This window comes from Quercus suber, unplaced genomic scaffold (genome assembly GCF_002906115.3).
Source record: "Quercus suber isolate HL8 unplaced genomic scaffold, Cork oak 2.0 scaffold_46, whole genome shotgun sequence".
Lineage (NCBI taxonomy): Eukaryota > Viridiplantae > Streptophyta > Magnoliopsida > Fagales > Fagaceae > Quercus > Quercus suber.
The window spans coordinates 1,538,674-1,553,818 of record NW_027069511.1 but is presented as its reverse complement, the minus strand read 5'-3'; the positions used below and the strand labels follow the sequence as shown (position 1 = coordinate 1,553,818).

General features: G+C 31.5%; 1 protein-coding gene across 1 annotated transcript; it reads right to left on the bottom strand.

The window, feature by feature from the left end:
• Positions 1–1,990: 1,990 nt before the first annotated feature.
• LOC111998362 (protein RGF1 INDUCIBLE TRANSCRIPTION FACTOR 1) lies at positions 1,991–2,380 on the bottom strand. The gene has a single exon (XM_024030462.2). It carries the CDS (start codon positions 2,378–2,380, stop codon positions 1,991–1,993), a length of 390 nt encoding a protein of 129 aa, XP_023886230.2.
• Positions 2,381–15,145: the final 12,765 nt, after the last annotated feature.

Here is a 15,145-nt window from a genome sequence, read left to right as displayed (position 1 = left end):
CCCTTAAAAATACAAAAAAATAGAGTAAGGCTTAAATGTACGAAAAACAACATAAAAAAATAATTATAAAAAAAAAGGAGGAAACAAATATAAACCAAATACTGGAGAAGTGAAAATGTGGAGTACTGCTTATTTTGGAACCCAAAAAAAAAAAAAAAAAATCCGGTCCAAACAAGGTAAACTCCTTAAATAATAATATAGATGGTCATTGTTTTGGGGTTGATGATTTTTCTGAAAAAAGAAGTAATAGAGATAAGTCCATAATTTTTTTTGAATTATTTTTTTCAAAATTTATAGAGAGATAAGTCAAGAAGTAGAAAGGTGTTTAGGATAAATATAAATATTTATGTGTTTTGAAAGACTAATTTAAGATTATATAAGTGAATTGATGATGTGTCACCATCTTAACCATTTATTTTAAAAGAAATGTTAAGATTTTAAAAACTCTACATGGTAGGAAAGGTAGAAGATTTGAATCCTATTTTGATATGATATAATATAAAATTAAAAATAGAATGTATGATGTATTATTAAAGTGAAATTTTTTTTTTTGAAAACTTATTATTAAAGTGATTATATAAATTAAATAAAGAAGCTTTTTGGTAATTCAAAATAAATTTTTGGGAAAATTACACTTTACCACTCTAAACTATGCACTAAATTACATTTTACACCATAAACTATTAGACTGTACACATTGCACCCTAAACTATCACACTTATCACACTTTGCGCCCTCGTTTTATTTTTGCTATTATATTTAACTGAATCTTGCTGCATGTGATAAGCATATGCTTATTGCTTAAGTAAAACAAATTTAAAAGACTAAAATACCCTTTTTCAAAATCAGTTAAAACAAAATTCAAAATTTTCCACTCTCCCTTTGCAAGACCCAAGATATTTCTGTGACATGCGCAGATCAATAAAGCGACAAGGTTTAAGTCATTAATTATAAGAACATAATCAGAACTAATAAAAACAGTCATATATACCATCCATGAACCACCCTGCATTAGAAGAAATGTAGATCTTTGAGATTGTAAGATTGAGGTCTGTCAACACCTGTGCCACTTCAGGGAGGCCATGCTTGTTCACGCTATCAACCTACACCACATCACACAAGAGACCATGTTAATTAGCTTCGTGCATCGTACAGAGAGAGATTCTTCCTTTTCTTTTAAACTCATATACCTTGACTACTGTGCAATCATCCATAGTTTCATTGTCAATGTGAGACAGAAGTAGACGTGAAAAATTTTAGGTTTTGTCTTAATTGATTTTGAAGAAGAGCATTTCAGTATTTTAACTTTGTTTCATCTAAGTGAAGTATGTGCTTATAACATGTAGAAAAATTTTGTTGAATATAACAGAAAAAATAATATCAAGTGCAAAATATGATAAGTATAATAGTTTAAGGTGCAAAGTGTACAGTCTAATAATTTAAAGTGCAAAATATAATCTAATGCATAATTTAAGATAATAAAATGTAATTTTCCCTCAATTTTTTGCATGCGTCACTCCTCTTTTACTCTTTGGTTAATTTAAGCTTTTTTTTTTTTTTTTTTGGCCCAAAAGCCAAACGAAGACTCCAGCATTATCAAAATCACCTAAAATATCTTCAATTTTTTTTTTCCTGCTGTTGATAATCTAAAATATACTTCTTCAATTGTCCTAAAATTATTAGAAACCTTCCCTCTTTGCGGTTAATTCCCACAAAGGGAGAAATACAGAAGGGATAGAAGAAAAACGAAAAGCAAAATACTTTTTTCTAGGTTTGTCCACTGAAAGAGCATTTATGTACTTAAAATACAGCCTTTAAAACGATGAACATGTTGGCGAATTGGAATCATTAGCCTGCAGCTAGCTAAGATAGATAGGACAATTATCACTCTACAAGTAAAAAATCTTCTCCCCTAGCAAAAACAATCAGTACACCACCTGAATATCAAACGTCCTTCTTGGCCCATGGTCCCATATGATATCACACTCAATTAATTCATAGGTGAACGGTGAGGCACACCCTTTCTCCGGTTCAAAGCCACCGCAACCTCCGCCGTTGGCGAGCATTTCATCTGGAACGAAACTCGAGGCACCAAGTTTAAGCTGCTGCGTTTCTTTTTCACGAATTCAGTAGTGGTGGCAGTACAAGCTAGTGTCTTGGAACTCACTGCACCACCACAACGACTTGCATTTGCAGTACTTCTAGACCCGAAGAGAGAAACGCCCGAGTCAAGGACCGAGTCAGGGGTCGTTTGAACATCTTCTTCATTCCCCGAAACTGTAAGGCTCCGATCACTTCTCGCTTTGGCTGGTGAAATTGGTAAGAATTCACAGTTTCCACTACTGTTAGTGGTCACTAGCTGATGATGAACCTGTAACATATATTTATATATATATATATATATAGTGAAAAATAAGGATGACCCAGATGGTAAAATCGAGTTAAAATGGTGAAAATTTTGACTGGGAAAATGGAACCTTGCAATAGAGAGAGCAGAAGTAGTAAGGATCTTGAAGGCTACGGTCGCATGTAATGCAAAAGTTGCCTGAGCCTCTGAAGGGGCGGGACATTGGCCTTTGGTTCAAAAATACCACTTTTGCACTGTTTGTTGTGTATGGCTGAACAATTAAACAAAACCGAAGAACTAAAATTTCACAGCAAGAAAAGAAGAAAGTAAAACTACTCGGTATTTTTTAAGTTCATACTTACTTGAACAAGGGAACAATTCATCAATTTTTGAGCATCACTCAACCTTATAACATCATGATAAACATACCTTCTTATCTGAGACCAAAAAAGAAAATGATGAATTTTAAGTAAAATTAATGTGGTGCAAATTTGTACCTACAAATTTTAGTATTGGTGAATCTATGTGTTGGTTTAAGTATGGACCTGTAAGAGACGATGAGAGCGGTGAGAAGGCACGCAATGGGGGCAGATGCTGATGGAACAGTCCAAGCAAAAGATGTTCTTCTCATTCTTCTTTGCAAACTCGTGAATTATACACGGGTTAAAGAACTTGTCTCGCAGAAGAATCTCAAGCCACTGAGGAATTAAACTTACACCAACCTGAAAACCAAAAGAGTAAAATTGGTCCATGTAATTCTTTTGCTACAAGAGATAAGAAAGTTCAAAACTCAAATAGTGAGCTCACCATGTCTTTGAAGTAACTGAGAATTAAAAAGGGGTTGGGTATATATGTCAGTAATTATTAAGCCTGGAAATCAAAGCCAAAGGTCACTCCAAGGAGAGAGAGTGACAGAATGAATGTAAAGGAGAGAGGATGGCGTGGTGCAAGAAGAAAGAGTGCAAGTTAAGGAAAAGAGAGAGCAGTCAGCTGCAATAGCAATTGGAATTACTATTACTAGCAAAGGAGAGCAATAGCGGAGACTGAAGAGGTTGGGCCTCATTTAAAGCAGAGGGAACAAAGGCTCAACATTGTTCCAAGAGTAATGTACTTGTAGGCTTTTGAAACATCAAAATCAAATCTTTTCGCCGTTTTTGATCTAACCCTACTTTCCTACAACTTTTGAAAAGTCTGAACCCATCTTTAATACACTGCACGGAACAAAGTATGGATGGTGGTATCTTATATTTTTAACGTGATCATACTGTGCTAGACTGCCAAATGCCAGTGGCTGTCTAAAAGGCCCCTACCCCCTCTAAGACCCAAAACTACGGTGACTTTTTCTCGATTCTCGGTGAAAACAGAAAAACTTTTGGTAATTCTCATTGGTTAGAGCATCTCCGGTAGGCGAATAAATGTTCGACCCAATCTACGAACACGACACAAATTTAACACGGGTTTTTTAGGTTAGGGTTGAGTCTTAATGGGTTTGGGTCATAAACGGGTCGATTCGAAAGCGACACGATAAGAAACGGGTCAACTCATGTAACTTGTAATAAACACGTTTGACACGCTAATTTATTTGTGTCAACTCGAAATGACTTACTTAACACAACCTGTTTAACTCATATAACAAATAAAATTTTATTTTATTTTAAATTTGTCAAATACCTTTTATATCCAACATATATTTTAAATTTAAAAAGAAAAGTGAATAATTACAAAAATTTACAAAAGATATAATTAGAAATTGAAACTTTACAGACCTTAGAACTACTAATACTTTTTTTTTTGTGGCATAGAACTTACACAAATGAAATTTGATGAGCTTGTAGAAGATGTTATGAATTTGGACATCAACAAAGAATCTATGGATGATAATCGTGGTCATAGTCAGGATTAGTCTACTGTTTGGTCAAATTCTTTCAATATTGATACTTAGCATTTGGCGAGTTCCAAGAATATTATATTTTGTTGAACTATGTTATTTTATTTTGTGAAACTTTGTTATTTTGAATTTGGGTTGAAGTGTATGCACTTCTTTTGGAGTGTAAAGAATTTATTTATAGAATTATAGATGAATGTTATATTTTTGTTGAATTATATTATTTTGAATGTGAGTTGAAGATTTGAAGTGTATGCACTGCTTTTTGGGATGTAAAAATAATTATTTATAGATAGATGTTATATTTAATATTATGCAGGTTGAAATGGGTTGTGTTACATTCGTGTCAACTCAAGACGACTTGTTTATTAAGCGTGTCAAATGGGTTGGGTTAAGTCAATCTGCCTTATTAACAGGTCGGGTTAGAGTTAAAGGATCATGACACGATTATTAACTGGGCCGAATTAGGGTTGAGTCATTTAGTCGAATACCTCTACCTCGACACGACCCGAATTTGACACATTAACCCGAATTGACACCCCTAATCTCCGGCAGAGACCTTAAATTTTATCAAATGAATAGTCATATTTATCTTTTACCTATTTACTTTTTAAAATATACTTTTCAATAGATTCTCTATCTTATTTAAATATTTTTTATTATTTATTCTTTTTTAATCATCATTTTTAATTTTTTTAACAACTATATTTTTCAATGAGAAGTGTTATGTTTACAACAAAATTTACGTGGAAAGTAATTACTAGTTCTAATTTGAACTCACTACTAAAATTATTTTTTTACTCACTAATATTAACTAATAACAATCTGTTACTTAAAATTTATTATGAAAATATTGTAGTATTATTTTTCAATTAGGATTTTTTTATTTTTATATTATTTTTCTTTCTTTCATTTCATTTTCATCCATACACGTTTTATTTATTTTTTTTCTTTTTCTTGTTTTTCTCCTCCACACAAGTGTCCAGAGTCCACTCCTATCTCTATCCCCCCTTCTTTTATTTTCTTTTTCACCTCAAGAACATTCCAACAACCACATTTACTTCACATCACAGAGAGAGAGAGAGAGAGAGAGAGAGAGAGAGAGTGTTGGTCGTCTGTCGCCCCACCGCTAGTGGGGATCGAGGTCGCTGAAAGGACAAAGTCAGTGGAGATCAGCATTCACCATGCAACACTACCACATCCGCCGCTCATCCTCCTCTCCACCACCAGGCTGGGTCAAATCACCTTTTTTATTTATTTTTTTATTTTTTATATTTGCTTGTTCTGATTCAACTTAATTTTAAGAATTGGATTTTATTTTGTGTTTGGATTATTTGAGAAATTGAGAGAATAAGAGAAAAAAAGAAATCTGGAGGAGAGAGAGAGAGAATTGATATAATAGTAGCTGGTATAATTTTTTAAGCAGAAAAATTGATTTGGAGTTGTTATAGTGTTCTCTAGATTAAGAGAACTATTGTAGCAACTCCAAAAAAAATTGGAAAAGTTTTGTGTCTAGAGATGTTATTGGAGCGTGAACAGTGAGCTTTTTTGGAGAACAAGTAGAGATAGAGCATCTATTGGAGATGCTCTTAACAACTTTTATTATTATTATTTTAGTGTAGGCGATATGACATTTTTTTTTCTTCGATGTGATACCAATTTAAACCAGTCATTCATGTCCTGAAGAAGGAGAAAGAATATCATATTTCGGTAATACCAATTCAGCATTTGTTTTGGTATTTCCTACCCAATAAATAAGTGACACCTGTTTCAAAAAACTATATCAGACTATTCCAATAAATTAATCACAATCTTTTATACTATCGGGAAGATAAATTAATCATTTATTGGAGTAGTCTAATGTGATTTTTTGAAACATGTGTCACTTATTTATTGGGTAGGAAATATCAAAACAGATGCTAAACCGGTATTACCGAAACATAGTATACTTTCTTCTGAAGAAGATGAATGAGATGGGATAATAACTAAAGTAAAACTTTTCGATGCATTATTTTAAGTGCAATATATTAAGTTTTTCAATTGAATTCACACTCTTAGTTATTATTGATTAATAAAAAAACAAATAGTATTATTTTTTTAAAAATAAAAATAAATTCAATTCAATTTGAAATCTATTTAATAAGGCTATTTGGAGGCAAACCAATCAAGGCAACATCTTCAATTGATGGAGTTAGAAAACTACTCCCTCCGTCCCAATTTGTTTGTCCTATTTGAAAAGTCAAACTTGTTAAGAGATCATCATTTATGTCTTGTTTGCCTTATAAAAATGTATAAGTTTACAAAACTACCTTTAAATAAATTTACTAGCTTTTTAAAAAAGAGTTATTCTTAATGAGGCAACTAAAAAGGTGCCACAATTAAATTGATTTTTTAAAATATTAGTTAGTTTTCTTCTCAAATAGTTTTGAAAATAAAGTAGGGGTATAATAGGAACATTAGTAAACTAATAATTTTTATTTTTAGAAATAAGACAATATTTTGGGACATCCCAAAATAGAATAAAGGACAAACAAACTGGAACGAAGGTAGTATTTAATAAGGCCATTTTAATTTGTTTGTTACAGGCAACCAAGATAGAGATAAGGCTCTTAGTAGTAAGGGTTAATGGTAACATCATGCTTCAACATTAGAATCACCTCATAAATCTGTAACTTAACTCACTTTTCTTTAAGGTCATGTTTGATACATTGACTGAAAATTACATTAAGAAATAATTTTTATTATTAGAAATAAAAGATTTTGTAATGAAATAATTATTCATTTTCATAAGTTTAGTTGTTATGTGTGAAAAGTATGTAAAAGAATGATACATATGGAACGTTTGTATATTTTTGAAATATATTGATTTAAATTTTTTTTTATACAAGATAAAAATTTAAAATTCTACTTTACCTTATTCTAAGTGTATATGTGTGTAAAGTTCTATTTTGGAGACTTAAATATCGATCCTTGCCCTCTACATCACATAAGTACTTATATTTGTAAAGTGATTGTCGTGCCAAGAGTTCACAATGGTGATTTTAAATGTTATTACACGTATTAGGATTAAGTATTGCTCAAATTTTTTTTTTTTTTTTTTTTGAGAAGGAAGTATTCCTCAATTTAAAAAATAATTATTCATTATAATAAAGATGCAATAATGTAAAAAAATTATTATTATACCTGAATAACCGTTCCATTACCGTAGTATCAAACATGCAAGGTAGGTATGCATTAAAATCGCCCTACACTTATCTTCCAAAAAAAAAAATCACCCTACACTTCCTATTAGAAAGGTCCTGGGCCATGGCTTGGGCCAGATTACATAATCCCAATAGTAAAATAAGGAAAGTTGGGGATTTCCTCAAGAAAACGTTTAGAGAAAAGCATGCCCTGGGGCAACACTTGAAAAAGAAGAAGAATAAGAAGATCGTTCGCCATCTACTTCACAACGAGCAAGTATAAATGTAGAGAACATTTTCTGCTCACCATATCAGCCCTTAATAACTTGGGTTGCATTGCTAAATTTTCATACAAACACAATAATAATGAAAATAACATAAGAAATTGAATAAAATACTTCAAAATATTATTTATATGAGAAACAATACACAACACTATTTAGACTAAAGAGTGAGACTCGCTCTCTTTAAAGAGATTCAAGCATTTGGTTGGCTAAACTTTTTATCTTCCCCATGATACAACAACCCAACAAATGTCATATGACTAAAATATCCTCTGCACAATGTATTGAAACCTAAAGCTCCATAAAAAAGTACACCATTCTTTAACAAGAATCTCTCTATTGTTTAGTGTATTAAAATGCTTGTAATGGCTGTAACTTGGAAGTGAGTCTATTTATAGGCTCAATGTGCCTCACAAATTTGATTACCCAATTCAATCTGATTGATAGGTCCATTATTTTGATGTAGTTATAAGATTAATTGTTGGATATAATGTTGATGGGCTGGAGTTAGACAATTTAGTGGATCAGATAAGGAGTTTCTAAATAAATAAATAGGTCCAAACGACTAATCCATTAAGCATGTTAATGGCTCTTCATTTTCAGTAATAAAAACTAAGTACAAATTCAGGCACAAATTTATTACCCAAATCAATATGATTAATAGATTTATTATTCTGATGTAGTGAGAGTTATAAGATTAATTGTTGGATATAATGCTAACGGGTTAGAGTTACACAACTTAGTGAATCAGATAAGAAGTTTCTAAAGAAATAAATAAGCCCAAACAACAAATCCATTAAGTGGGTTAATAGCTTGTATGAACATTTTTTTTTTTATACAAAATAGAAATTCTACTCTAACTTATTCTAAGTGTATATGTGTGTGAAGCTCCCTTCTAGAGATTTAAACTCCGGCCCTTGTCTACCACACCTCACAAGCATTTATATTTGTGGAGTGATTACCGCACTAAGGGTGTATGGTGGTTTGTATGAACATAAGTGTATGAGTGTATGACTATTAATTTGAAATGAATATATTTCTATAATTTATGTTGTAGAAGCCTTAAAAAAAAAAAAAAAAATCGTATAAAGCATTTTTTAGATATTTGTGGAGAATAGTGTCATTATTAATTGAAGTATTTGACTAACGAGTCTTGTGGGGGGATGAACTTGGACATGGTCCGAGGATTCAGGCTGAGTGGTGGGTTACACCCAAGGAATGAGCCCGGCCCAAGTTACAATTATAGAAAGAATAGTTTTCTCTTCACAAAAGGTAAACCGTAGTTACCATCATGAAAATCCGAGGTAACTGCTCCCCCTACTACTCTTAACCGAGGTGATGTAAATTGTCTGCTCCTCAAGGTACTTAGGGAATCTTGGGAAATGTCCCTCTTTCTCGGTTATGATCTCCTACCTTATAAGCTCGCAACGAGGGACATGGATAGGAAAATGCAGAACCCAATGAAGCAATCACTTTTGCATTAATAAGATCCCTTACCTAATGTTAGTCATATTCAATGCTAAATGGCTGGCCTGAATAGTAGAAGCACCTCCAAAAGTCCTCCCTCACAATCAAAAGATAGTAGTGTAAAGGGATCGATGGGACAAGTATCCCTTAAATCTAGCTGGAGGAATATGGAAGGGGGGAAGATGGTTATAAAAGGAGAAGGGGGCAACAGATTGAGGGGTTGAGGAAATTAGAGAGAAAAAGTCTAGACAAGAACAAGAGAGGGAAGGATAAACTAGAGAGTTTTTAATCATAGTTTTTAACCTTTGAATCTCTCCCATGTACCTCGGGAACATTGTTCACTCATATATGAAAGCTTGATTTAGTAATTTTTCATCTTTAACTTACTGCTTAAACCTTTCATTGTGGATTTCTTCCCATCTTTAGAAATTAATTGTGTAGATCAAATATCATCATCACCATTTGTGTGCTAGGTGTTTTTGACCCCCACAAGTCTATTAAAGAAGAAATTTAACCAAAAAAAAAAGTTTATTAAAGAAGAAAGCTTTTATTGACATCATAAATCTCAACTTCCAAAATTTTCAAATCAGTTAATATTTTATTATAATCTTTGAAAATCTGAACGGGCAAAGAATCGAAAGAGGGTCATTTTCCCTGTTTTGATCGGTATATTTCATGGTTTTTAAGGTTTTGACAAACTAGATTAGGATCCGATTCCTAGTTGAACCGACTAGTTCGATTTTTAAAACCATGGTTATAATCTTTCAAATATTCAAACATAGAAATGGTTTCATAGTATTGGAAACGAAAGATTCACTCTTCCTTGCACCTTTTCAAATGGAGTCGGTTCTTCCAACTTTTACTCAAGTAGTTGTTCTTAAATTTTTGCCATAACTCCTTAGCATTTGTTAATTTGTTTTCTATATTACAAAATACTTTTAATTCTTGGTCAAACACCAACAGATAATGCCACTTATTGATTGATCTTCTCCTATTACTTCTCTTATATCTCTTTAGGTTTGTCTTTCAAAGCAAAATCTAACTCTTGTTGGATAGTCAATTCTTAAATTTACATTGTCACATGTTGAAGTTGTTTGTTCCATTAACTTTCTTTACCTCAAATTTAATTTGGTATTAAAGACAATAGCAAAATTTTGGTAGAGGATTCACAGTACATCTCTTCCCCCGTTACTCAAATCCATGAACCAAAACACAAAATCTCTAAAGAGACATATCTCAATGTCTAGAAAGTGAATCTTGACACTCACACCAATTTGTTGAAACAAGAAGCTTCAAAATAGCATTTCTACATTAAATTGATTTCTTAACGCTATTATTGTTGGGTGCACTGCACCATGAGTCCAGCCCACATGCTTTTTCAAGAGCTCATTTAATGAGCATGTCACTCTTGTCTTCCATGACTTGTGAGAAGTCTAACTTCCCTTACACGCTGAAGAAAAAAGAAAAGAAAGATGCAAAGGCGATTCGGCCTAAGGAGCAGAAGAAAGAGTTTTTGGTTAAAGCAAAGTCAAAGTAAGTGGCTTGCATTTATTGTAATTTGATGTCAAGAGTGTGAAAGGAAGAAAAGAAGGAAAAGATGAAGAAATAAATAGAGAGGCTATTCGGCCATTTGAAGATGTAGGGAAGAGAAAAGAGAAGTCCCAGCAAGTGAGACAACGGAGTGCAGTCTTGAAGAACTGCATGAAGTTTTGAAGAACTGCGTGAGTCAGAGCAAGTAAAAGAGGAGAAAAATAGAGGGAGTAAGAGAAAATAGTGAGAGATAGCAATGAGAAAGAGAGCAGTGAGTGAAAAGATTTTTTTTTTTTTTTTAATTTTTTATTCATTCCAAATAACATATGAACAAAAAATATTAGAAAGAAAAAGAGATAAAACCACATATAAGAGAAGAACATCGATAATTAATGTAGCTCGGCTTTAAACCTATGTCTATGAGTTACAATAAATTAATAATGAAGAAAATTTTCATTAAGAAATAAGAAGGATTACTCTAGTAAAAATGTAAAGTACAGACACTTCACAAAATTCAAATCCTAATTTCACCCAAAAGCTATTTCTCACAAATAACAAAGGTTACGGCTTTCGGAATATAAGTATATAACAAGAGCTAACTATTTTTTTTTTTTTTTTTTTTTTTTTGAAGGCAACTAAAAATTTTTATTTAACACAAAGGTTATCTAGTGGGTGAAGTGCCGCGCCAAGTTTGTATACAACATACAGGTCGCTTTTGGCATTCAAGCTGCAACACCAGTAGTTTCACAGGAAAGCAAAGGACTTCACGAACATTCTAGCTAAGGAAGGATATTCTCAACATGGGCCCTTTGTTACTCATTTTGATCATCGTAGATAAAAGTTTTCAGCGGATGACTGTTTGTGGAAATTAGGCTTTTTTCTACTCGTTTTGTTCAGTTGAAAAAAATCCTTGTCTCTAGGGACGGAGGAGGACTTAAGTTAAAGGGGGAAAAGTATATACCAAAAAAAATAAAAGTATGAAAATAAACATCAATTTAATTAGTATTAATAAACTGTTAACAAAAACAAAAAATCCAAAATCATTATTTATAAATTACAATGCAATCATTTAAGAAAAGAGAACTTGACGATGCGTTTTTTATGCGTGTGTCTAGCAAAATTATTTTGTTTTAAAATTTTTTGAATAAGTCAGGTTGTTTGTTTTGGATAAATTGATTAATTGGACTCATTTTCATGAGCTTGTTAATTTTATTTTAAATTTTAAATCTATGAATTTTTATGATATTTATAAGGATCAATGATAATGATATTGTTAAGGGATAGTCAAAATGTAATTTTGTTAAACTAAATTGTTANTTTTTTTTTTTTTTAATTTTTTATTCAAGTTGTATTTTTAAGTATTGTAATCTCTATTTAATATGGTGAAATTATTTAAAGTTTATTCCGTAGTTTTTCTCTTCAAAGATAAAGAGTTTACACGTAAATTTTTGTATTATTGTGTGGTTGTACTTCCGCTATATTTGCTGAAATTTACTCACAATTATATAGAATTTTTCCCAACAGCTATATGCTTGTGAAAGATCTCACAAATAAACAATATGAACAAAAAATATTAGAAAGAAAAAGAGATAAAACCACATATAAGAGAAGAACATCGATAATTAATGTAGCTCGGCTTTAAACCTATGTCTATGAGTTACAATAAATTAATAATGAAGAAAATTTTCATTAAGAAATAAGAAGGATTACTCTAGTAAAAATGTAAAGTACAGACACTTCACAAAATTCAAATCCTAATTTCACCCAAAAGCTATTTCTCACAAATAACAAAGGTTACGGCTTTCGGAATATAAGTATATAACAAGAGCTAACTATTTTTTTTTTTTTTTTTTTTTTTTTGAAGGCAACTAAAAATTTTTATTTAACACAAAGGTTATCTAGTGGGTGAAGTGCCGCGCCAAGTTTGTATACAACATACAGGTCGCTTTTGGCATTCAAGCTGCAACACCAGTAGTTTCACAGGAAAGCAAAGGACTTCACGAACATTCTAGCTAAGGAAGGATATTCTCAACATGGGCCCTTTGTTACTCATTTTGATCATCGTAGATAAAAGTTTTCAGCGGATGACTGTTTGTGGAAATTAGGCTTTTTTCTACTCGTTTTGTTCAGTTGAAAAAAATCCTTGTCTCTAGGGACGGAGGAGGACTTAAGTTAAAGGGGGAAAAGTATATACCAAAAAAAATAAAAGTATGAAAATAAACATCAATTTAATTAGTATAATAAACTGTTAACAAAAACAAAAAATCCAAAATCATTATTTATAAATTACAATGCAATCATTTAAGAAAAGAGAACTTGACGATGCGTTTTTATGCGTGTGTCTAGCAAAATTATTTTGTTTTAAAATTTTTTGAATAAGTCAGGTTGTTTGTTTTGGATAATTGATTAATTGGACTTCATTTTCATGAGCTTGTTAATTTTATTTTAAATTTTAAATCTATGAAATTTTATGATATTTATAAGGATCAATGATAATGATATTGTTAAGGGATAGTCAAAATGTAATTTTGTTAAACTAAATTGTTAACAATAAAATATATATTAGTATTTAAAAAAAAAAAGGGGTTGGGGGGAGGGGGATTGCCCAGTCAATGACTAGCTTGCCTCGTAGACAGACTAACTTGCCTCACAGACAACATGAAGACAATGCCAAGTACATAAAACGCCGGATTTTCGTTTTTGGGTAAGACATAAAACGTCGAATTTGTTGTTGAGTGGAGGCCGCTGTTTTATTATGTCCAATCCATCTAGCTCCTACTTTATTCTCAATTTGATTTCTCTATTGTTGAATTTTTGAATTAAGCCATTCGTTCCTTCGCCCAAAAAAGAAAAAGAAAAAAGAAAATATGTAAGCCATTTGTTACTTGGTAGGGATGATAGAAAATAGTAATATTATTGTTTTAAGTCGGATTTATAATATATTATATAACCAAAGTACAACTACAAAAGGGCCTAAGTTTTGTAGTTGTAAACTGAGGTTATAAACAGCGGATACTAAACACACACAACCAATGTAGGATAAACATCCTTATTTTTTTGAATAAACAGTAATACATATTAGAACACACATAAAAATAGTAATACTAGTGTTTTAAACTGGGTTTATAATATATTACATAATCAGAGTACAATTACAAAATGACTTAACTTTTGTAGTTGTAAACTGAGTTATAAACAGCGGACACTAGACACACACAACCAATGTGAGATAAACATTCCTCTTTTTTTTTTTTTAAAGTAAAAAATAATACATATTAGAACATACACGATGATAGAAAAGTAAGAGCACTAATAGGAGGAAAGAAAATGCATGAGAATTAAAAAATAAAAAGAAAAAGGAAAGAAGAGATTAATATTGAGTATTTGATAGGAGGGATAAAAAAAAATGTAGAGAAAACAAAGCATCTTATATTTATTATCGTGTGCGTTTGGATAGGGAGGCAAGTCACGGCACGTTTCAGCACTTGCGTTTTCTCTTTTTTTTTTTTTTTCCCTGCTGCAGTTGTTGACTTCGGGGGACAAAAGTTACTGTGCGTGCACTGTGCACGCACTGTTCATGCACTGTTCACGCAATATTTAATATTAAAAGTGGGTCCTACAACACTATTTACACATTTAAAAATTATTTTGCTACAGTGTTTTCAGCAACAATCAGTTTTTATCAACTTTCAGCAACAATAAGTGCTATCCAAACGGACCCATCATATGTATTAAATTGTTTTAAAAGATTGGAGTAGAATATTGTAAGGACTAGATTTGTACCCTTAGCCTAATTTAAATGGAAATAGATGATGGCCCAACAAGCTCAAAACAATATATTTGTTAGAGTATGGGTTTCATAGGTAAAAGACTTAGTAATTATGTCTAGGTCACAATGGATTGGATTTGTGCAAATAGGTAAGAAAATACAATTTGAAAGGAGTAATTCTCCTCAGTCAAGTCCGAGGATGAGAAGTTCTTATATTTATTCAAGTTTATTCAAAGTACAGAGTAAGAGAGTCAATATCGTACTGGAGGCTGTACCGGTTTGGCCAGCGGTACGATATATTTCGGATACCGGTCAATACCAGTGTACCATTTCGGGTTTACCGTAATTTTTTATATTTATAAAAAATATATATATATATATATATATATATGTGTGTGTGTGTATATATATTATAATAAATATAAAAGTTTAGCATAAAATATTTCCTCAATTTAGAATTAATTATTCATGATTTTAGACTTTAGTATCAATTAAAAGAAAAAAAAAACACAATATAAAAAATAGAAAGCTTAAAAGTTACCATTGCATACTAAGAAAACAAATAATACTAACAAGTTAATGCAAATAAGTTACCATTCTGCCCTAACAAAAATTCAAAAATTACAAAACTTAAAAAAAAAAAAAAAAAAACTTTTTTCTATACCGGCCGGTATTGCCTGA

Coding starts and splice junctions, on each gene's coding strand:
- LOC111998362 (XM_024030462.2), bottom strand. CDS start 2,380: ATGTTACAGGTTCATCATCAGCTAGTGACCACTAACAGTAGTGGAAAC.